A 24343-nucleotide genomic window follows, 5' to 3' on the forward strand; every position below is an offset into this window, starting at 1 on the left:
CGAAAAGATTCTAAAACATTTAATCATTTTTCAACATAATATTAACAAAGATACATGGGTGATTTGTTTTTATTCTAAAGAGCAATAAATCTTTAAATAGGATGTTCACGGGCTTAACTGTGCACGTGCCCGATCACTGATCAAATGGCGCCATCTTTCTGTAAGAGATTAATTTACACAAGTCTGCAGTAAATGATGCATCTAGTATTTATACCACATATTTTAGGAACTTAGGAGGTATAGTGTGACTACGTTTGTAATGAGTTTTGTAGAATTTTCTTTTGTTTGCAATGGGAGATTTTTTTGCTTAAAAATTGTTTGTCTAGAATTAAGGAACTTCGTTTTTATATTGTGTTTTATTGTGACAAATGGTGTTTTTGTCATGCCAGTAATGCACACAAATTAAAAACTGAAATGAAAATATATACATATTTTACAAATCTACATCTCTAATAAGCATTAGCACAGTAAACTCATTTGAATTGCAATAAATAATAGTTTCTGTCCATTTAAATGGTTAGACCTTATCCCTGAACAGATTTTTGGATCACAAAATAGCATACAGGACATTACACGTTTTTGAAAAGATTGCTGATTTTTTATTTGTTTTGCGTCCACACCATACAGCTCTTAATAAGAGAAGTGAATTGGCTTGTCAGAAGTTTGAGGCTGCTGACCAAAAACTGAACATCCTTCCTAAAGAGGCTGGATGACAGTAAGGTCACTTTATCACAATTTTGAAATAGTATAAGCATTAATAATACACTCAAAACAAATTTCTACTTTTTATAGAACTATCCAAAACTTAGGCAAATGTTTATGAATGTAATCCTTTTTCACTGCCTTCCTCCTCTTCCACAACAGAACATAAAACGTTGTCATTATCTGGCCCCTATTTTGGGTCTCAGAAGCATTAAGTCCATTGATGCTTTTCCAGTCTTCAGTCAATGGTAGGATGAACAATTCAATGCAAGTCCCCTGAATGATTATGGCAGTGCTGGTTCATTTTATCAGTTAGTCATCAGCTTTGGCCTCCATCTCTTCTGCATCATCATCTCCATCAACTTCTGCATTCTCTCTCTCCAAACGCTCCAACTGCCGAGCTAATTCTGTCTCATCTGTGTCCGTTACCACTTTAGCCTGCAGGGTTTAGAATATTTATGTTAGGGTATAAATCAAAACAACCGTTGAAACATTCTTTGAACTATAGGTTAGCAAAGTCTCCATACAAAAAAGAAGGCTTAAAAAATGGGAAATAATTTCTCACCTCCATCTGAATGTTGAAGACACCTCTTTTCTCCTCGATCTTTTCTTTAATAGCAGCCATGGCCTGATTGAGAATAGAAAGACCCTCTGTGCGCTCTAGTGTGGTTGTGGTCATAACATAGCGAGGAGGGGCAATCAAGTTGATCTGCAACACAAATAATGCCTTTACTGAACTTGAGGTGATAGTTCACCCAAAAATGAAAGTTCTATAATTGACTCACCCTCTTGTCATTTCAAACCTGTATGACTTTTTGTTCTGCAGAACGCATAAGAAGATATTTCGAAAAATATTGGTAATGGTGGCACCCACTGACTTCAATTATATGGACACAAAACCAATGCAAGTGAATGGGGTGGCGTTCTTTGGTTTCCAACATTTTTCAAAAGATCTTCTTTTGAGTTCTGAAGAAGTCATAAAGGTTTGAAGGGGGTGAGTAAATGATGACGGAGTTTTCATTTTAGGATTACTATCTCTTTAATGTGTGCTACATTTTAAAGATTGCAGTGTAAAACCACGTTAACATTCTATAATAGTTATAATAATACAGAACACAGAAAACCGTTCAAATATAACCTTTTCGTAAATCTGGGCACAGGTGGCAATCAATAGAAATATATGGAGTTCTTACCTTGATTGGCATAGCCTCTGTTGAACAAGCTAGGCCAGCCCGCAAAGCCTCTTTGACTGCATCAATGCCTTCATAACCATAGCAGGCCACTTCAATATCTGTTCATGAAAACACAAAAAATAACAGTCAGAGAATAGATCAAAAGTTCTACTCATAGTTGATCAATATTTTGATGCCATCTATAAGTGCCATCTATTGAGTAAAAGTCACCTGCTCTTATTTTGACAGCTTGTGGAGTAAGGCGTCTGTTAATGTTATCAATCAGAACAATCTTTTCCTCCTCAGTCAAATCCAGGCCGTCTAAAATGGATTGGTCCCTATGCCACATAGAAAAGCACATCGTAATGTAGTGAAAATGATGTGGGATAGATTTCTGATAACAATATATGGTGAAAAATCAATATACTTACGACACAGCCTGCTTAAAGACATCATAAGCTCCGTATCCAGGTCTCTTGTATTTCTCATCAAACACCCACGCTGCTCGCTGGTACAGACTCTCCAGCTGCTCATCTTTAGTGTACTCCAGAACTTCGGCGACGTGCCTCAAAATGCTGTAAACCTAAAACACAGGCAACATCCTTGAAACCAGTCACTCGAGTTCACGCTTCAAAAATAACACCGCCACATCAGGCATACTTACAGTTTTAGATTTTGTGAACTTGTCCTCGCATTTAATGGCCTCTTCGGGTGATACTCTTCTTTTGGATAAATCAATGTAGCCTAGAGAAGCAAGGGCATTACAGGTTAAAACACAGAATAAATGGGACGTGCCAAATATATGTAACTCAGCGATCCACACCTTTCTCCTTATCAACACGAATGACCACCACGCATTCATTGCGGCCGATCCGGATGAGTTTGTTGATGGATCGGATTCGTCGTCTCGAGAGCTCGCTGAGCAGGATCATACCCTCAATGTTGTTGTACTCTAATAGACTCACATAGGCGCCCATCTCCGCGATCGACCTGACGTTCACCATAACCACATCTTCTACCTCCGGAAACTTGTGCTGGTAAAATCTACAGCTGAGCCCGGGCATCTTGAACCTGGTGGAGAAAACACACACTACAGCATTTTGGATATCATATCTGCAGAAACATACTAACGTTAGCTGACAACTCTTGCTGCTGTCTAGGTAACTTGGTTTCGAGACACAGCCAATGATTCAATAGACCCCGTTACTTGCATTGACAGTGGACAAAAGATCTTCGCAAAACAACTATTTAGATACAAATATTTGTTAATTGGTCCATGCTGGACGAATAAAAATGGGGAAAATAGCGAACAATCTCACACTAGAGTTAACGTTAACTTAGCACAATCAATTCTTTCTCCCAAAAGAACCATGATTTCTTTTACTTACCACTGCGCCGTAAAAATGTACACTGAAGGTATTTGTAACGTTAATCCTCAACCTGTTGACCTAAATCCAAGTGCGTATACAAAAAAGAAGTAGAAGAAATACGTGAAAATGAACAGGCGTATCTCTGTAATCTACTTCATCAGCATGTTGAAATTCAGCCGGAAGAGGAAGTGCTTCTTCACGTTAACTTCTGTCTGCATGTATAGTAGCTCTATATCGACATCTAGTGGATCGGAGGTCTGTAATGTTTTTCAAACAATTCTGAAAGAAACGTTTAAGGGTTCGAGCGCGAAGCGAACTAGTCCTAAGTTTTTCGGAACCAAACCAACGCAGATGAATTCTTTGGAGTGAATGCAAATAATTATCGGAAAAACGTTGAAATTTCGCTCCACGGTCGCTAGGCCGCGCCAAAACGCCCGAAGTGTTAGGAGCCTATTTCACTAAAATGACCATAACTAGTGAACCCTTTGAGATATCATCATGAGACTTGGTACATATATGTACAAGGTCACGATAAAAAAAACTACTTCGTTTGGCCACTAGGTGACGTTATAATAGTAATAAGCTCGAAAATGGCTATAACTACGCAACCGTTTGTCCTATCGACTTGAAATGTGCTATGGTGTGTCTTTGTGTCATGTACCATGAATTTACATTGGTGTATCTCAAAAAACATGGCCGCCATCGGCCAATGAAGTTTGAGCACTCATTAGACAAGGTTAACGGAGGCCGATCGGAACGAAACTCGCTGGGCTTATTCGTCTCATGGACCCCCAGATGTAGGTTCACTTCAAAAAAATTTAAGATTAAAATTTAAGGTTGGAGACTCTAATGTTTGTAAAATATGTAAAATTGATGTTGAAACAGTGGAACATTAATTTTTTCAGTGCAAATTGGTTTATTGTTTGTGGATTGATGCATTTGAATGGATGCAGCAGAAAATACCTGCAAGTTTAACATTATCATGGGAAAATATAAAATTTGGTTTGATAATTAAAAGCAACGATATATCTTTTGTGGTGAATAATATACTTCTTTTATTGAAATTCTATATTCATATAGTCCCCCTAGGTTAATTGTTTTTCAAGAGGAGTTTTCTTTATATGTTAATTATTTAAAAGAGGTAAATAGTACAAAAGCTAAATATTTATATTCTTTGTTGATGGATTTTGGTTTCACAGTGTGACTTTTACAGCGTTTTCTTCTTTTTTTTCTTTTGTTTGTTTGTATATGTAATATATGTGAAATTAATTATGTAAAATTCACTACAGATTGTGGCGGATGAATGTTAATTTTGCCTTTCTGTTGTTAATCATGAATCATAGAAGAAAATCAAAAGAAGAAAGTCTGTAAGAAATTTGAACTCAATCCGCCACTGGGGGGAGAATAACGATTTTTGGGTGGGTTAAAATTGTGTATCACGTGAAGTTTGACACAGACACACAATATTCATATCAAACGATACATCTCCTCATTCTGAACAACTTTGCCTCTTGAAGCACTGCTGTCGATCAAAGCGTTCGTGAGTTATCGGTAATTATGTCAAAAACTTTTGCGAACTAGTCCTAGGTTTTTCGCCTGATCGGAACCAAACCAAGGCAGATTAATTCTGCGGAGTATGAATATCAATAATTATCGAAAGAAAGTTGAAATTTCCATTTAGGGTCGCAATGGGCGCCAAAATTTCGAAATGGGCGGAGCCTATTACACTAAATTGTCATAACTCGAGAATGGTATGAGATATCTTCATGGGGCTTGGAACAGTATGTGTAGAGCATGGCTCTGAGGTCACGTTAAAAAAATGCGGCGTTTGGACACTAGATGGTGATATAACAGTAAAAATGGCAACATTGGCTAAACTACGCAATCGTTAGGCCATTTGCAGGCTTACAACTTTGTCTGCAGTTGACGGATTTTCATGGGAATTGTTTTCTCATGTTCCTGAATCGTTGCAGAGTCCTACCAAACATGCCAGGTTTCAACTTACCGTTTGCCCGGTAATGCGTTTAATTTTTTTTTTTTTAAACAATTAAGAATATCTTCGCAACCATTTCGCCGATCGATACGAAACCACCGTAGGCAACACGGAACATTAAGTGGTTTTCTAAATGAAACTGCCCAAATGTCAAAAATCTCTTTTCTGAGTATATATGCTGATAACTTCTAAATGAAATGAGATATCTTCACCATATTTGACGTGTTGATCAACGGTCACACTCTGAGGACCCATTAAAAAAAGGGGTGTGGCTGAACCACTCCATGGTCATATAGCGCCACCTATGGTCCATATGACTGTTAAAAAACCTTTTAATGAACACAATTGTTGTAGTATATTGCCTGTTTTGGCTGTTGATGGTCTTTTACATATAGGAATGAGATTTCTACAGGCTTGTTAAATGTGCTAAAAGGCTTTATCACGTAATTATCATAACCTGTTCAACTTTGTCATTTGTAACACGGTCATTTGTAACACGGTCATTTATAACGGGGTCGTTTCTTAAACAGATGTGACCAAATTAACCTGAAAAGCTGATTTTCCTTTTGTGTACTATATGTGCATATGTGTCTAAGCATGCATACTCTGTATGAACCGTTACTGATCATATCTGTCATTTTTCTGGGCGTGGGGAGTATCGTCCATCATGGGTGTGTTAGAGTCCGAGTCCTGAGCCTACTCGGCAAAGGTGCCTCAGAGGCCTTAAATCGCTCGAACCCCGAGATTGCTGCTTGCAGCTATATTTGTAAACTATTATTTTAACCATACTGTATAAGCACAAAACGTTTTCAGTATTATTTTTTCAATGCTAATGAAATATTAGTGTGGTATTGTCCACTTTGGTTTACGGTTTTACCAATCAAAGTCAATGCTGCCAGTCTTACCCAATTTTGTCATCAGGTGGCAATCTATTAAGAGACATTTGGTTTACAGCCTTGTGTTTTATATTTGGTGTCTTCTCCCATGTAAAGTGCACTAGGTACACTTAAGGTTCTCTATGTCACATTACTTTTGTACTTAATACAATAAAAATATAATGGTTTGTACTTCTATTCATGTTGTCTCAAAAGAGCACAGTTGAGTAGGCTTAGACCTTCTCTAGTTTATTTTAGGAAGTACAAAAATATATTTTTTGTATATTATGTACAAAATTTAGTGTGTGAAAAAAGAGCAATTTAAGTGTACTTTTTTCACTTGAACTACAAAAAAGTTTAACATCGTCTAATAGAGGACAGAACAGTTTATTTGACTAAATCAATGCTTTTGGTAATCTCAATTTTCTTAATTCGGATACAATGGCAGGTTTTTAAATGAGCACAAATTAGCATAAAATCCACAAAAGAGGTCAAAAAAACAAACAGTCTAATAATCTGGACTTTAATTCACTTGTATAATTCATACAAAAAGAGCTGAGAAGGAAAAGGTGATTTTTCTTTTACATTCATTAATTCTACTTCCAGTTCACTGGCATGTAACTAGATCACATGAGACTGAGGTGCTGCACAGCGGGTTACCAACTCTATCCCCAATCACAACAGAAATAAGAAAAGAAACCAGACTGTAGTGCACAAGAGTAAAAAGCTTAAAGGGATAGTTCACCCAAAAATGAAAATTCTGTGATCATTTACTCACCCTCTTGTTATTTCAAACCTTAAAGACTTTTTCCTGCAGTATGCAGAAGATATTTTGAAGAAAGTTGGTAACTGAACAGTGCCGGTGTGGTGCTGAAAAATGACTCCGACCATTCCCCACTAACATTAGGTGTTTCAATGACGGGAGTCGTAATCTTGCGGAGAGTCAAAATTCGGCTCAACACCGGCACCCAGTCACTTCTATGGACACAAAACCAATGCAAGTGAATGGGTCCCAGTTAACATTTTTCAAAATGTGTTCTGCGGAAGAAAGTCATACAGGTTTGAAATGACAAGAGGGTGAGTAAATGACAGAATATTTGGGTGAACTATCCCTTTAAGGGTGTGTTCTGGCTGATCTATTCTGTACACTAAAAATGTTGATGCTTTTTAAACACATTGATATCTCAAGAAAACAAAATGGTAAAACAGTTTTGCAGAACAAATTCTAGTAAAGCCGTTTCCAGTGTGTGCTTGAATCAGCTATGGACTGAAATAATACTTGCCTGCAAAAACCGACACAGACCTTCCTTTAAAAAGGGATGTTTTCAATGATGTACACATACTTTCTGTTCATCATGTGTTACATATTCCAGCATTTGCTCATATACACAAAAACCATACATTCACAAGCATATAGGCTTAAGCGTACACATCACACGTCAACATAGAACTGATGTTTCATACTTTAAATAATCCAAAATAATAATAAAAAACTAATGGGCAATTCTTAAATCATATCACAATTTACCTTAAACTTATAACAAATTACATGTGCATTAGGAACACGAAGCCTATTTTTAAAATTAAGATTTTTGGCATTTTGACATTTGACAGTTTGGCAGATTTTCTCCGAAATTATCAATACTGTAATATGTCTGTGCAGTTTTTCGCAATTCTCATTACTGTAATAAAGCCATTTCTACTGTATTACAATAAAAAGTACTGTAATTAAATTATTTAAACTAATCAATTAAATTATTTAAATTAACTTCATAGTAGTACAACAAATACTTCAATGGTGTTCTTTAATCTTTTCATATTATAGTAATGAGATTTTGTATTACAGTATTGGGAATTTTGGGGAAAATGTACTTAATTGCCCTGACATTTTCATAACACAAAAAAATCTCTTGATTTTGTGGTAAAACGTGAGCCCGAACAAAATTTATGAGATTGACCTTAAAGTTCAGCATGAAATTTGAGCATTACCAATTTAAGTTAAAAACAGATCCTTGCCCATGTTGCAAGCCTATAAAACAACTAATCATTCAACAAATCAAGCAGAAGTATTGACTAAGACTAGGCCGTGTTGACGCTCAGATCGTGAACATCACTGTATTGCTGTCAAACACTGTTTACAATACTGGTCACACTTCTGCGAGCTGGAAGTGCATGTGAATACTGAGACTTACATGAGACTAACCACTTACACTTAGTGGTTACAGGAGTGGCCTAACAGACTGTCCAAAGGAACATTTAACCTGAAGTTTACTATTAAACTCGGTCATATAATCACAGTGCTGGTCGCCATAGGAACACAGAGGCAGCGCTGCAGGGATAGATGGAAGAGGCATCTGGTTCTACTGCAGTCAATCTTCATGCTTTATGGTGTTTTGGAAGAGCTCAAAGCCGGTACTGTTTATCCTGCTTATAAATTTATAAATCTGACGGTAAAGGCGATGAAGCAGAGAACCATAGTGTATTTACTATATAAACGTCTTTGTCAACCAATAAGGGAGTTTGGGGTCGATACCGTCCTGGATTATGGTGGAGAGCCTGTGGTTTGTCCATCACACATACCTTCTAGTTGGATTTTTAAAACAGTGACTCCCTCTCACAATGCAAACCCATCTCCACATTTGTCTTAAAAAATACATACAGAATATTTACAATCATAAATAGTCAACAAAAGCAGAACAGAAGCCCAAATTCTAAGTGCTGCTAACTCTCTCGCAGGTCTCTGGAATGTGGGCGATTAGACTGAAACACACCATGATCAAACGAACTGACATAAAACGAACATTTCCCCAGCCCGATGACAGCATAGTGCAGACAGACACTTCTGTCAGGGTCTGAGGTGACATAGTGTCCTTATCTAGTAGTGAATCTTGTAGTGTAAATACATGAAGTCAATTGGATGAAACCGTGAGATCTGCTCTTCATTTACACCTGTCTGTGTAGGAGTCACCGTGCGAGTGGGGTTAATCTCAGCGCAGCCAGGATGAGGGGACCCACTGAGGTTCAGTGTCTAGTTTATTGATGAGGCGGAGCAGCTCCTGATACGCCTTTTCCAGGTCAGTGTTTACGATGGCAGCGTCAAACAGGTGCCCGTAGTTCTGCTCGGTCTCGCGAGCCTTCTCAATGATGTCTCTCAGCTCATCGGGCTGACAAAAGAAAAAAACATGGGCTGTGAAACCGTGTAGTGAATTTGCAATTTTGGGCGTTTAGGGTTCTCTTAATAAATTTCCACTTAAATGTGTTTTGGCATTAAGGTCATAAGTTCATTTGGTCTCAAACCATGTTTACTCCAACAAGCTTACATTTACCTTTGGGTTTTTGTTATCTTTAGCCAACAGCGCCCTCAATCGTTCTTGCGATGGAGGAGCGATGAAGATGATGTAGGGCTTGAGGTCCGAGCTGCGAAAAACCTTTAGACACTGAAAGATAAAAAGGATCAATGAAATCAATGAGAATTCATTGACTCCACAATGCACTCGACTACACACTCACCTGAGTATGCACACACAAGAGGCAGATTTTGCCTGTGTTGATAACTTGTCGGACCGAGTCCGTGCTGGTGCCGTAGAGGTTCTTCTCAAAATCTCCAGACTCTATGAACTTGCCTGCCGCAGAGTCCATCTCAAAGGCCTGACGGGAAACGAAGTGGTAGTCGCGGCCGCTCACCTCATTATCACGACGGTTTCGTGTGGTGTCTGTGACAGAGACAACATGCTGACTTATTGCAACTGCTTCTCGTAATTAAAGTGGAAGTTCTCCCAAAAAAGAAAATTTTGTCATCGTTTACTTATCCTCTTGTCATTTCAAACCTGTATGACTCTCTTTCTTCCGCAGAACACAAAAGAAGATATTTTGAAGAATGTTGTTAACCGAACAGCGACAGCAACAGTTCAGTTAGCAACATTTTTTTAAATATCATCTTTTGTGTTCTGCGGTAGAAAAAAATGCATGCAGCTTTGAAATGAGGGCGAGTAAATGCTGGAAGTGAAAGAGATAATGATGTTGACATCTTTAAGTACTTACGAGGGACAGCACCAGCAAACCTGTCCGGCTCACTGGACAGGAGTCTCTGTCTGAGCTCATTCTGCCCACAGTTTGGCGGGCCGATCATGGCGATGGGGCGCTTCCGATTGGCTGGCTGGTGGTACAATGACATCTCTTCATATGTGAGAACCTCTTCATTATCAAAGTCTGCAGAGAAGAAAGAGGGCAAAGCATCAGGGTCTGCAGTCTGTAAAAATGACTGTTTCCTCTTTTAAATATTTCTCTTTAATAATACATTTACATTTTATCCAAAGCGACTTGCATTGCGTTGTATTATAATTGTTTTTGTTTTGTTTCTGCCCATGTGCAATCCCCTGGGATCGAACCCATGACCTTGGCGTTACTAGTACCATGCTCTAACCACTGAGCCACAGGAAAGCTAAATAATAATATGCAGGAAGTGCTACTGTTAAAAATAACTGACCGACTGCTGAGGCTCACGTTTGTTTCAAATGTTCCTCTGAAGACCTTGAACACGCATTTGACTCACCATCATTTTTGTTTGCATTATATTGCATCTTCTTTCGCTTTTTCTTGTTCTTTTTAGCACACCAAAGTTTTCCTAAAGAAAAAAGATGACGAGTTAGTCAGATTATACAAAGACACAAAGGAGTTCATAATTAGTGCATTTTGTTTTAGTATCCTCCTACAGTGTTGCAGTTTTAGTAGCACACTTCTAATAGGAGTGTGTTTGTGTTCCTCACCTGATTTCTCAGGCTCTTTATCCTCCTCTATAGTTTGCTTCATTGCCTCTCTCTGCTGCTGGAAGCTTTTACCTAGATCAGATACAAAACAAAGCGTAAGCTGCTACTATACATTTCAAACAGTTTATCTGTGCTCTAAAACCATTTACAAATAATAACTTGAGAAACATTCCAACATGATAAAAGATTATGTTTCACAGCATAACTAATAAAACATGAGATACAGTACCAGGGACCAAGCCTGCGAGTGGCTGGTTGTCTTCATCTCCATCTCTGTAGGCTTGCCACCAGTTGGGATCATCTTGACTGATGATATGGAGGATGTCTCCCTTTTGAAAGCATAGGCCAAGCTCTCGACACGGCACGTAAGGGTCATCTGACGGGTCGTAGTCAAAATGTGCTTTCACATGCACCTGTGCAGAGAGAAAATACAAGTTATTTTATAAAGGGACTTCATTGCGTAGAGATTGCAATACATTGTCATTTCATTCATTTATTTAAGTATGTTTAGATGGCCTCACCACTGTCTCTTTAATGGGAGGTGGTTTGATCTGTGGGCTTGGAATTAGAACGAAGGTCAGTACGCCATGCATGTCTGCCTGTGAACAAAGGAACAACACAGATGTGAAATACTGTCGCAAATGTATCTCGGTTAAACAGAATCCATTTCATATCTTTTTTTCTCTCTCACAAAATCCCCCATTTTAGACCTTTTGTTGTATTTCTCTATCTTACCAGGATGTCAAAGACCTCATTGACGTCTTTCCCGCGGATCTCCGCACCATTGATCTCCAGGATCTCATCTCCTTCATGCAGCAGGCCACTGTGTTCTGCTGCCCCTCCCTTCACGATGCGGCTGATGATCACGCTGTCCATGTCATTTCTTACAGTTGCTCCCTGCAAAAACACACAAACATCAGAAATTTGCTCATCATTCACGTTATTTCAACCCCATATTTGTTCCACCATAAAAAAAAGTTGAATGATTTGTTGTCCTTTTTGAAGCTTAGAATTACATTTACTTATGTATGAACAAAGCAGGTCAGATATTATGCCTTGCATCTTCTTAAAGAAAATAATGCAGAATTAGAATGACCAAGGGGTACGTACGTTTCAATCTCTGGGTGAACGATTTCTTTGACGCTAAAATACAAGCGGAGTAAAGAAATGCATGACACAGTAAGAAGAGGCTGTGAAAGGTCATCCTCACCAATGGGATGTCCTTGGCTTTCTCAATCCGCACGATCTTGACAGTCTCTCCTCCCCACTGGGTGAGAGTCTCACTTGAATTGAGGGAAGGAACGAGAGGCTCCAGCTGCATCTCTTGTTCAGCCACGCTGTCATGGGCCATCATAAGCGCCTGGAGGATTCAGAGAAAATGAAAGATGAGAGATGAGCAGCTACGCTCAGGATAAAAGTCACTGAACCCTTTCGCTGGCAGCCCATCTCGAAACTCAAGAGTAGCCATGAGCCTGACCTTAATGTTAGATCAAAGAGCTCTCAGGCTCTTGAACAGGGACTGTGATCACAGCTGTGGGCATCAGCACAACAGTATAGCGGAGACATGGATAGAATGTGTAGGACGGGCTGTTTAACTACACCAAGGAGTGGGCGAAATTGAGAATTTCTTTGGGGTGCAGCCAGTTTGAGCAAACTAAAATGCAGGTAATAGACCCAAAAAAGCTAAGTAGATCTGATAAAGACAGACCTGCATGTGAGGAGTTGTGAGCAGGCTGTTTAGCTCCAGTCCCTCCTTCTGTGAGCTGTTGTGCAGCATGGCCTGGACCTGTGAGGACATGGGATTATCCCAAATCAGATCAACAAACCAATACCGCACCACCAAGAAGCAGTGAAGTATTCAGATCAATTTTGTGTTTTATAGTCATATAACAGGAAATCAAAATGGACCACATTAAATTGCTAAATAAATCTGTGTGTACGTGTGTTTAAGTTATGTCCATAACATTATTCTGTTTTTAAATCAATACAGTCACAAACATTTTTGGAAAATACTTTACAGATGTTTACCTCATCCCAGTTATAAGCAAAAGCATATATTAACCTCTGTTAAATCACCTTTATGAAAAAAAAAAAAAATGTCTATCTTGAATAAATATACCTTTCTTAAATTCACAAAAACTATTCATCGCATCACATTTTTAGTAAACAGATAGACCCCTCCACCAAAACACCACACAAGGGTTAAATCAGCTGACTAAATCGGTTCTTACAGCTGATCACAAGATCGGTATAAAAGATCTTGATAAGATATAGATCGAGATAAACCTATTGAATTGTGGGCGTCTCACACGGGGTCCCTTGAGAGAGAGAGTATTACTGTGAGAGCAGAGTACAGGTCAGTGGATCTGGGTCTTAATGAATAGAGAGGACACACCAGCTCTCTGTTTGTTATTGTCCTGCACTGGGTGAGAGAAGCAAACAGTTTATCAGCCTCTCATTAGCACGGCAAAACAACGACTCCACCTAAAGTACCCCTTCACCAAACATCAGACTCATTAGTTCCAATACTCATCAACTCAATCATCTGAACACTTTTGAATTGTATAGCTTCATACATGGTATTTAGATAAGCTTAAGAATACAATTATAGAACTAAAATGCTAACTACAGCTGGAATAGGTAGTGTTGAGAATAAAGCCTCTTGTTGACACAAACTGGGTGGGATCTGTGATTTAGGCTTTAGTATGTACCCATGTAGATTCACTGCTTGCATACACTTCATAGTATTCTTTTGTTATTAAAGCCACTTTGCAATAAGTCATTGGCCGGTTGGTTAACTGTCTCTTTGCTGTTGATCATTGAATGCTATGAATCTTTGACGCTATTAAGTTCTTTGTGCCACTGTTCACATTAATAGAGTAACATCAACAATAAGACAAGCATTTAGTAAAGCATGTCATTTATCTCTACTTTTGTAAGAGTTGCTTAAAAGGAACTGTAATATACTTCATCTGATCACATAACTAGGACAGGTTGAACTTGTTTCCTTGAGTTTCACACGGAAGAATGGCGCCATGAACTAATTACGAGGACAATCCCTCTGGAATCAACTAGGAATAAGAGCCTTGCTCAAGGGCACAATAATGATGGCTCATGAAATACTGCATGCAAAAATCTAGCAAGCAACTGTTGGTTACCAGCACGCTCAAAGTCTTAGAGATGCAAAAATCAATTTTCAATGGACAATAGGGATGTAACGATTCACTCAGCTCACGATGCGATGCGATTCACAATTCTGATCTCACGATGCGATTTATTCACGATTTATTTTTACAAAATGAGTTGAAACAAATTAGAAATGAACAACTTCCCTTTCATTATTTCTTAAATGCTTCACGTTTCTTTGTATAATAAAATAATGTTTTATTTCAAATAACAAAACTAAACTGCAATTTTATAACAAATTAATAATATAAAAAGTCTCTTTAATATAAACAAACTAATACTGTCTGTACTTTTCTTGGATTTTTTTGCATTTAAGAAATATCAGCATGTCCACGTTTAGGTTTGCAGTAAACATGGCGGCCCCTGCTGTTCAAAAAATGTATTGCGATTCAGTTCAAACCTCAACCGATTTGAATCGTCACACATTATAATCGATTTTCAACCGGCTCACGGTGAATCGTTACATCCCTAATGGACAATCATGCAGAAAATATTACTATTACCTGGACGTGATCAATATCACACCAAGTCTTTATTTAGCCAAATGGAACCATTTGAGGCACTTTCTGCCTTGTCAGTTATTTGGCACCTTGAGGTAGGTCAATCACCAATAATAAAACTGACCTCCAGTTTTAAAGTATATCCTTCCAAAAATGAAACTTCTGTAATCATTTACTCATCCTCTTGTTATGTCAAACCTGTATGACTTTCTTCCACAGAATACAAAAGAAGATATTTTAAAGAAAGTTGGTAACTGAACAGCGTCGGCACCCATTCACTTCTATTGTATAGACACAAAACCAATCCAAGTGAATGGATTCCGGTTACCAACATTCTTTAAACGATCTTTCTTTGTGTTTTGAGGATAAAAGAAAGTCATACAGATTTGAAATGACAAAAGGGTGAGTAAATTCATTAATTCATTTTGGGGTAAACAATCTTACAAAATTTATTTGAATTTCGTTGAGTTCTGCACCATTGTTTCAATACATCCCCCTCTCTGTTGCTTCAGCGCAATGTGGGCAGCACACACACAAACACATACAGTATGTACAAACGCATACATCGCTACTGTTTCAGCTTTCGCAGTTGAAACGCAGACACGAGAACTTGCCAGGATTTGAGATGTCGCAAAGCCATACTGAATACAACATCGTTTGAGGTACAAGTAAAATCTAATTAATGTTTCAGTATTCACTGCAGTTTTTCACCAGTACAAACATTATCAGTGTACGACTGAGCAAACAGATAGCATTACCTCATGGCGTTATCATCATTATGTTCAGCATCCATATTATTTCCAGCTAAAACGGCAGTCTGCATATAGTGACCTTTTACAAACACCATTTCTGTCATTTTAAATTAGCAGCGCATCTACACAACGGAGCTGAAGTCAAGTCCGACTGAAGCCCGTCGTGTTTTTTTGTATCAAAACGGCCATAACCCGCTTGCTTGGTCATAGCCGAGTTTGCAGAGAGACATCTATTCGTTTGCGCTCCTGTGCACATTTTCTGAACGCGCATTTATTGCAGCTGTAAACATTTTAATCTGGACAATGTCAACATGTAAGTTTTCCACCAACGAGTAGGAAAAAGTAACGTTTTTATGGCAATCTGTATAGGAAAGCCAGGGTAGGTTTAAACAGTTTGTTTCAAATGGAATTGTTAAGGACTGTAAGGGTTGATACACGACTGACTGAAGTTGTCACTGCAACAAGAGCATTTTTATTTAATATTTAACTTTCTTATATCATTTAAGTTTTCATTATTTACTGATGTTTATTTAAATGTTTTATATGCTGTAGTGTGCCGTTTCACTGATGGATTTGCGCATTAAACATGGACGGATGTTTCATCCTCATTTATTTCAGATATCATATTTATATAGTGTGTTATATATAAAGTGATACTGCCATGAGGGGGAGTGATACAATGGCACTGTGAAAAAGGCCCGATGCCGGCCCTCGTTTTAATATATGGTAATAAATAAATTAGTTCAACTGTTAAACACTTTTTTGCTTCATTTTTTGATGGCTCATGCTCTACATGTTTTGACTGTTTGTGAACTCCCGTTTTACCATGTGTTGTGCCCTATTATCCCCATTTGTATCTATGGAGCCAATGATTCAATTACTACTATAGCTATTGTATTCTTATAGATTGAGTCACTTAATTTTGCTCTTAAAATGCACCAGATTGCAGCATTTCCCTTTAAAATATTCAAAATTTTCTTACGGGGGAGCATGCCCCCGGATTCCCCTAAAGCAAAATAAGTTTAGCCCCCACAGTCTCACAAAATTCTGTGGGAAACACTGAGTGGTTCTCAAACTTTTTCATTGTAAGGCCCCCTTTGTGTAAGGCCCCGCTTTGCAGTCCCCAAATAAAGACAATCTTAGATATAAGATAATCTTAAACTTTTTAATTAAACCAAAAACATATTGAGTTATACAATGCTGGAACATGAATTGTTTTGGTTGGTGGTCATATTTTTCTGATGTTTGATTGCATAAAATCTATGATACATTTTTTATATTTCATAAAATGCCACAAAAACTGTGGCCACCCTGGATCCACCTTGGGACCTCCGGTTTGAGAACCACTGGTCTATAGTCTTAGATACCTAAATGCAATTACTGAGTAACATACACACAATACTTCTCTCCTGCTCTATCTACACCTGTTTCATTTCTGTCAACACAAAGAAAGTCCAATGATGTATGGAGCAATAAAGAAAAAAAGGAGTTGAGCTTTCTCCTATTGAACTGCATTTTTCCATGTTGCCATGCAACTCTGATGCAGCCAATAGGATGTTCTCACACCTGTTAAATGCTTGAGGTCCTTGACAACATTGTATAATTTAATAATAAATCAACTAGCTCACAAAACACGTCAAGAGCTTCTTCGTGTCAGCCCAAGGTTGAGGGTGGTCATATGACATTATGTCTGTGGAATGTTGCATCCATGATTAGACTAAAGAATTCAGAAGCAGATGCAAATAAGTCTTTGTAGAGCTTTCAAGCACCCTCATCAGCCTTCAAAACACCCTGCTTTTCTTAGTTTGGTTGCTTTTTAAAAGTAGTTCAGTGATCTCATATAAGCATACAACGTGATATAACATTCCTCTTTTTCTTTATATTCTCAGGTGCTCAACTTTCTCCATCTACACATGTGGCAAAACGCTGCTCACCTCTTGTGTGAGGGTCTGCGCATGGTCCATCAAGGGAAAGGGAGGGCTGGGCCGGTTCATATAGTGGGCCACAGCGTTGTGGATGTTAAAAGCTTTCTGGAAGTCAGGCTTCTGGACCAGCTGGAGAACCAGCTCCATGTCCTCCTGACTCTGAGAGTCATTTAAACAATGCTGCACCTGCTTGAGGGACATCAGCAGGTCCTCTAGCTCTGAAACAACAAACATACACACAATTCATAAGCAGAGTCTCATGCATGCTTGTCGATCACTCATGTACTCTAAAAACCCTGCGTCTGAATACAAAAGGAACAGTGACTTCACATAGTAACAAGGGTACATACCTCGGAATCATTCACCCAGAAATCTGATGACGTTGCCTTGACACACACTCCCCCATTGAGTATTTTATATTGTACTTCTGCATGTAGTTGAGTAACCCAGTGCAATTCTAACACTGATCTTAAAACCCAACTTCAGCTGTGCTGTAAATCTCTTGTCTAGTGTCTAACTTCACAATGAGGGAACAGTGACACTGAATGGCTATGAGACATGGGGGTGTGTTTTCATTACGAGATGTGTAACGTCTCGGTGGGTGGCTAATAAGAAGTATTTATTGGCAAATAAAACATCCAGAGTGTTGCCTTTGCTTTAACCTTGATGGAAATATTCAAGTATGTTTGTTCAAGCAAAAGCTGCAATGTCACATAAACGTTTAGGCAGTCCAAAATAGTTCAGAGTGTGACAAACAGCTACACTAGACGAAATGCACCAAAACATTTTTTGGCAAACACTGCATTCTGGGTCAGAATGTTTCATAAAAGGCTTTTTAATTAACCTCCCCCTACAAGGGTCCTCTCCTCCCTCCTTGAGGAATTTCACTCACAGACACATCCCTCGGCCATGACTTTCAGGAGCCACGCCGAGTGCCTCTCTCATTTGCACAGTAACTCAGTCTGTTCTTCTCTGCCTCGCATGCTGGACTTCCCTTAATGCGAGATCTATTCAAAATCAAGAATTCACCGGAGGGGCCAAGTGTGTGTGTCTATCCAAACCTCACGGATCCAACTCTAGCAAGAGTTTCATGCTGAGAGGAACCAAAGAGAAGGAACACGATTTTGGTGTGATCAGAAAGCAAAAAGAGTTGAGCTGCAAAACAACTGTCGGATTGAGAGAAATCAGAACGGGATATGAAATAATGGAACACATAAGGGGACTTTGGATGTCTTTCTGCCTTCTCAGACTCTTGAAGACTCTTAGTCATCAGTAACATTGCTTTGAGGAGTCTTTCTTGGCGTTTTCTCAGAATGGTTTTACTCATGCATGCTGATTTTAGCAGTCAAGTGCCCTTCAGTTCCAATGCATCATCTTCAAGCCCACATCACTTGGCCTTTAAGTAGCAGTTGACTGATATGGGCTGTCTAACGGCCACCGGGGACAGCATAAAGTGTATTCAGAAAACATTATCAACTGATGTGTTCGCACAAGCACACATTTTTCTCACAATGTATACTTAGAAATTACTAAAAACGTACAAATTGCTAAGGAAACAAATGTTTTCTAAAAGTGACCCCAAGACAATGGGACCACTGTGAGACAGATTCAAACTAATTTTGCCCATCACAGCTCAATGACCTGTGAAAGAATCACTAGGCCGTAACTCCGGCTAATCTACTAACGGCTGCTTTTCAGTGAACAGGTGTTAGGGGAGGGACAATTTATACCACCAATCTTTAAAAACAATGCTAATTAGCAGTTTATGGCACCCACCTAGTAAAGCGGGTGGTGCGGTAAGGCTTTGCAGGCCTCCTATGGAGCCTCCGGGACCCTCCATTTGCTCAAAGGTGGGGTTATCGATTCCCACTTTGGGATTCTGGGAGAGCTTCTTGAGGCGCATGGACGAGTTGAGGTCGAGCTCCTTGCGTCCCTCCTCCTCCCGCCTCCTGCGGTCCTCCTGCTGCTGGCGGATTCTTTCCAGCTGAGCGCTGCGTCTGATGGGCAGGGTGCGGGCGCCAAGGTCCCCGGGGCAGTCAACTGCCATCTCCCTATGCTTTTGCACCACATCGTCTTGGACGTCAATACCTCCCCCGCCATCTGACTCAGTCACGTAACCGTTCATGTAGGAGGTGGTCATCATGGCTGTGCACGTGTGCGGCGGTGTGTGGTGTGTGTGTGTGAGCGTGTGGGGGGTGAGGGTTAGGATGGCTGCTTTCTGCATGGTGTGAGGGCTGAGGCCATGACAGCAGGGCTGAGGTCAGTAGCGGCTTCAGACAGGAAGCCACACCTGGAAGAAAATGAACAGCGGTTAGAGAATACTTGCATACAGAGATGTTATTGTAAACACCGAGTTCCACAAGGAACTATTTTATCACCTTCACTTTTCTCGCTGTATATAAATTCAAGATCCATGATTCATATTTTAAATTATTTAAATACGCTGATGATATGGCACTTGTTGGCCGGTTGAGAAAAGCTGGAACAGAGGGAGATACGGTGTATTATAGTCACATAAACTTACTTGAAAATTGGTGTAAACTGAGCTCACTGCAGATAAATGTGAATAAAACCAAGGAATCGGTCATTAGTAGAAATAAATTAGATTTTATTGAAGGGTTAGAACCTTTAACACTTGGTGGACATTTTAAAAAACAATTTAAATATTTAGGAACAATTATTGATTGTAAATTGATATTTGCTGGAAATGTCGAGTGCGTTTTTAAAAAGCAATGCAGAGATTACATCTTATTAGGAGGTTACAACATTTTTGTGTGAGTCAACATATTTTAGAGATGGTTTATAAGAATCTTGTTGAGGGTGTTATATGTTTTAATATGATTATGTGGTATGGACTACTGTCAGTTAAAGAAAAGCAAAAACTGTGCCGAGTAGTTAAAATTGCTAGTGCAATTGTAGGACAACCATAATGACAACTGAATGAAATCTATCAAACAAGAGTCAAACAACAAGCACGGGTTATCATTGAAGATTGTTCTCATCCTCTGAATATTAAATTTCAGCTTTTACTAACAAAAAGACGTTTTAGACAACCTCAAGCAAGGAAAAATGTGTATCCAATGTCATTTGTGCTGTCAGAATTTTAAATACTAGAATATGAGCATGAGTAGGGGGGATTGTGTTACTTGTTGTCTTTTATGTGATTTGTATGATGATGTTGAATGTATTTATGTGGTAAAGCCAAAGACAAATTTTCACTTGTGGACAATAAAGTGACTTAACTTACTGCTCAGGATCTCCACCAGCAACTTAAAAACAACGTACACCTCAAAAAAGTATAATAATAGACTGTTATCAGACTGTTATTAAATTAAAAAAAAAAAATTGAAACTTTGTGTACACCTTGTTTATTGTGTTATTGATATTATAATGCATATTCTAATCTAATATTTGTCTATCTGTCTAAAACACAAATGTATTTTAGTTCTTTTGACATTTAGTTTCTATCCATTTTCTGGCCATTAAATAATTTTTCTTTACAACATCAGAGCATTTTATCAAATGGTGTCATGATGACGACGACACGTTACATTATACAACCAAAAAATGAATATGCAAAACACAAATGCCTCTTTACTATCACAACAGGAAGTTGAGTTCCCATGGAGCCGTCATGCAACATTTCTGATTCATTCAAGTGCTGTTTATGGCATTCAGCCCTGCGTGACAGTACAGTTATTTAAGGAACCATTTCACTTTATTAAAACACCCTCACACATTACTTTCCATAAGGACTAAACAAACAAGCCTTACGCCACAGGCACAGAGAGATAAACAGATCTACACACACACACCTTTACTCTACATTAGTGGCCTTGTGATTCTGATAGCTGTGCGTCAGCTGCCTGAGACATGCCAGACCTTCCTGTTATCTGCCCCTTTATCATCCTCATTTCTGACAGCTGACACTTTCGAAAAACCCCAAACCGCATTCTCACCCCCCACCATAAGCCTGCAGATGTGATTGGCTCTGACCCCTGACCCATCAAGCTTCTCCTTCGATCCTCGCAGACGGATTTCAGTAACAAACGGCTCTGAGTCACGGCTCTCTCACTCGGGCATGTGAGGGGAGATGCTTCTAAACAGCTCATGTAATGAGGGTATTCATGAGGTAGTGAGTTAAGATTTAAGTGTTTGCTGTTGAGTTAGAATGCCGAAGTTCTACCGCTGAATTATGCATGAGACACTTGAAGTGGGTGTCTCCTTCCAGGAAAAAGCATCTCATAGGATAATGGAAAGACATGTGATCACATAGTGAGAATAATGGATGGGACTTTTGTCTCTCTATTTACCCCTCCTCCATTCTGCTATAAGTTCCTCATGTCTTACACAAATTAAGAACCTGCTCACACTGGTAATACGAATGTAATACATATATCATAATCTTCTGATGGTAGTGGAATGGGAATGGAAACTGAACCGACTTTTTGGATACTGCAATCAACAGCTAAAACTATAATGAATCTTACAATTCAACTTATAAATTTCAAAGCCAAGTTATTCACAATATTTTAAGATCATTAGTGAAATTTTAATTATGTGAAAATTATCATTTTTAAGAGCTTGCAACAATGAATAAAATAAGATTTAGTAAATGATGACAGAATTTTTAGTTTTGGCTGAACTATTCCTTAACGGCCTATAACACTATGAGCTTTAAAAAAGGCTGTAGGAAAATTGGTGGATTTCCTTGTAAACCCTCAATTCATTCAAGTACTCGATCTGACCTCAGCAGATCCTATCAGCTCTCTGACAGCAGCCTTTCAAACAGAACCTCCATCCTTCACTTTCTTATCTTTAACACTACTCTTCATTTAAGTCTAGTTTGCCTCCTTGCTAATGGACTGCTCCCTTCTACCATGCCCTCCCTTCGTACCCCTCCTCCCCTTTGCCTGCTCCGAGATTACTGTGCCGCACGACTGCCTAACGGATTGCCATGACAACAGCTTTGTCAGTGGGCGGGAGGTCCCAAGGCCTGAGAACCAAAGGAGGAAAGCACAAAGCCCCAAACATACAGGGGGAAGCAATATTGGGATCTTCACCCGTGTTTGCCAGTCAGTCCAGGATAAACCCTCCAGCTTGCAGTAGGGTCTCTTCTCTTGTCACTCCGGACCTGTCTGCCTTCTCGTTTCTCCTCGTCTCTCTTGACTCCACCTGAATTAAATAGATGAAAATTATTGAGTTGATTAAATTAAATGCAGAACTGCCAAAACAATCTCAGTTTATTCTGAATATTAGCCTGCATATACAAATATGCTTAATCTTACTCTTGTAGACATCTTTTTCGGAAAGAATATAGACTTATAGTTATTCAAGACTCTGGCGACAGATTTTATGAGTTTTAACAATTTATTGACTGACTGGCTTTCTGTACATTGTAGACACCTACAACAAGAGCCCAGGCATTGTTTATAGTCCACGTGAATGTTGTCTGTGATGTCATCGTTTTGCAGTGACTGAGCAACAATCATACAATGCAGGAACACAAACACCCTGGGAACAGCATTCCTCAGCAGACTAGAACAGTATAAGGGGTCTATTGTGAGGGTACGCATGTGTGTGGTTTCCCATTCTTATTACTAGTGTAAACCTGAAGTCAGGGTCACAAAACAAGTGATGAAAAAAGTGATAAAACAAAGGTAATAAACAGACTAATTGTGATTTATTTCATTAAGCCCCCTAAGCCACTGTTGCTTGTTTGGATGCAAATGTGTCGGTATCGACTGATGAAAACCTAATTAATCTTTCCTATAAAAAGGTAAGCAGATTGCAGCCTTACACCTACACAGATGTAGCCTGAGAATGGCCAATCTTCAAGTGAGCTCAACACACTCCCTGCATTATGCATGTACTCATGGTGATGTCATTGTTAAAGGTGGTTTTCCATTCTGTTGGCTACAGATAAGAACAAAACTAAAGCCGTCCACTACACTAAATCAGAGACAATAAGTAATACTGGGCCAATTCAAACAATGCCAAAAAGGCCTGCACATTCACATAACAGCCATCTATGGTTCAGGAGTAGGGATGTAACGATTCACCGTGAGCCAGTTGAAAATCGGTTATAATGAGTGACGATTCAATTCAGTTGAGGCTTGAACTGAATCGCAATACATTCTTTGAACAGCAGGGGCCGCTATTTTCACTGCAAACCTAAACGTGGATGCTGATATTTCTTAAATGCAAAAAAATCCAAGAAAAGCACAGACAGTATTAGTTTGTTTATATTAAAGAGACTTTTTCTATTATTAATTTGTTATAAAATCGCAGTTTACTTTTGTTATTTGAAATAAAACATTATTTTATTATGCAAAGAAACGTAAAGCATTTAAGAAATAATGCAAGGGAAGTTGTTCATTTCTAATTTGTTTCAACTCATTTTTTAAAAATAAATCGTGAGTAAATCGTGAATAAATCGCATCGTGAGATCAGAATCGTGAATCGCATCGCATCGTGAGCTGAGTGAATCGTTACATCCCTATTCAGGAGTGCAGCTCAGATGGAAGACTGAGGTATAGTGCTATCCTGTTGTCCAAAACTAATGCCCAACAAAAACCAAATGCAAATATAAAATGGATCTGGTGAATAAATTAAACATACAAGTAGTTGTTTAGGAAGCACAACATAACATTATAACATAATTCGTGATAGATTGCTATATCACCATAGCCGATTTATCGGGACAATATTTGGAATTTTTTATTATCAGCATTGAAAGATTCATTTTTTCATGTGGACCTTTTCGTGTGCTTAAATCTGTTTTAATGCTAACAGTGTTTCCCACAGGATTTTGAAAGACTTGTTGCACTGGTGACGTCACATACCAATTAACATAATTATGACGTCACTAAGCCGTGTTCGCATTTGGACTAGTGTTGGCACTTGAAATCTGTTTCGTTCTACTCTCTGATCTGTCACATTATACTGTATTTTAAGACAATGAATGCCATTTTCTGTTCTGTTGTCATACATGAAACGAGTAAAAAATTGTGACTGAACACGTCTTAACAAGCAGTTACTTTAACTGCTGCTAAAATCCTGATTTATAAACCTGACATTGGCCAACAAAATCACAACACAC

General features: G+C 38.8%; 2 protein-coding genes across 3 annotated transcripts in view; both read right to left on the reverse strand.

The window, feature by feature from the left end:
• Positions 1-412: 412 nt before the first annotated feature.
• Positions 413-3438, reverse strand: eif2s1a (eukaryotic translation initiation factor 2, subunit 1 alpha a). Its single transcript, XM_057343606.1, has 8 exons — positions 3263-3438; positions 2698-2945; positions 2539-2618; positions 2306-2457; positions 2106-2212; positions 1896-1993; positions 1268-1411; positions 413-1140 (listed from the first exon to the last, which is right to left on the reverse strand). The coding sequence occupies exons 2-8, from the start codon at positions 2936-2938 to the stop codon at positions 1015-1017; spliced, it is 948 nt and encodes a 315-aa protein (XP_057199589.1). The 5' UTR covers positions 2939-2945; positions 3263-3438; the 3' UTR covers positions 413-1014.
• A 3181-nt stretch (positions 3439-6619) lies between these two features.
• The window catches only part of pals1a (protein associated with LIN7 1, MAGUK p55 family member a), a 29288-nt gene continuing 11564 nt past the window's right edge, over positions 6620-24343 (reverse strand). The window contains exons 2-15 of one of the 2 annotated variants that reach the window (XM_057343605.1): positions 22305-22416; positions 19018-19531; positions 17251-17459; positions 12587-12664; positions 12089-12238; positions 11614-11775; positions 11400-11477; positions 11108-11291; positions 10879-10950; positions 10665-10736; positions 10154-10321; positions 9623-9825; positions 9439-9540; positions 6620-9276 (exon numbers count right to left, since the gene is read on the reverse strand). In XM_057343605.1, the coding sequence (XP_057199588.1) occupies positions 9100-9276; positions 9439-9540; positions 9623-9825; positions 10154-10321; positions 10665-10736; positions 10879-10950; positions 11108-11291; positions 11400-11477; positions 11614-11775; positions 12089-12238; positions 12587-12664; positions 17251-17459; positions 19018-19465 (2103 nt within the window). In that variant the 5' untranslated portion in view covers positions 19466-19531; positions 22305-22416 and the 3' untranslated portion in view covers positions 6620-9099. Of the gene's footprint in view, positions 9277-9438; positions 9550-9622; positions 9826-10153; positions 10322-10664; positions 10737-10878; positions 10951-11107; positions 11292-11399; positions 11478-11613; positions 11776-12088; positions 12239-12586; positions 12665-17250; positions 17460-19017; positions 19532-22304; positions 22417-24343 lie in introns of both variants that reach the window. The other variant, XM_057343604.1, reaches the window with a different exon arrangement.

This window comes from Triplophysa rosa, linkage group LG10 (genome assembly GCF_024868665.1).
Source record: "Triplophysa rosa linkage group LG10, Trosa_1v2, whole genome shotgun sequence".
NCBI classification, from domain to species: Eukaryota; Metazoa; Chordata; class Actinopteri; order Cypriniformes; family Nemacheilidae; genus Triplophysa; species Triplophysa rosa.

Coding starts and splice junctions, on each gene's coding strand:
- eif2s1a (XM_057343606.1), bottom strand. CDS start 2,938: ATGCCCGGGCTCAGCTGTAGATTTTACCAGCACAAGTTTCCGGAGGTA. Junction 2,619..2,697: donor TCGTGTTGATAAGGAGAAAG/GTGTGGATCGCT, acceptor TTGCTTCTCTAG/GCTACATTGATTTATCCAAA. Junction 1,412..1,895: donor CAGAGGCTATGCCAATCAAG/GTAAGAACTCCA, acceptor TTTGTGTTGCAG/ATCAACTTGATTGCCCCTCC.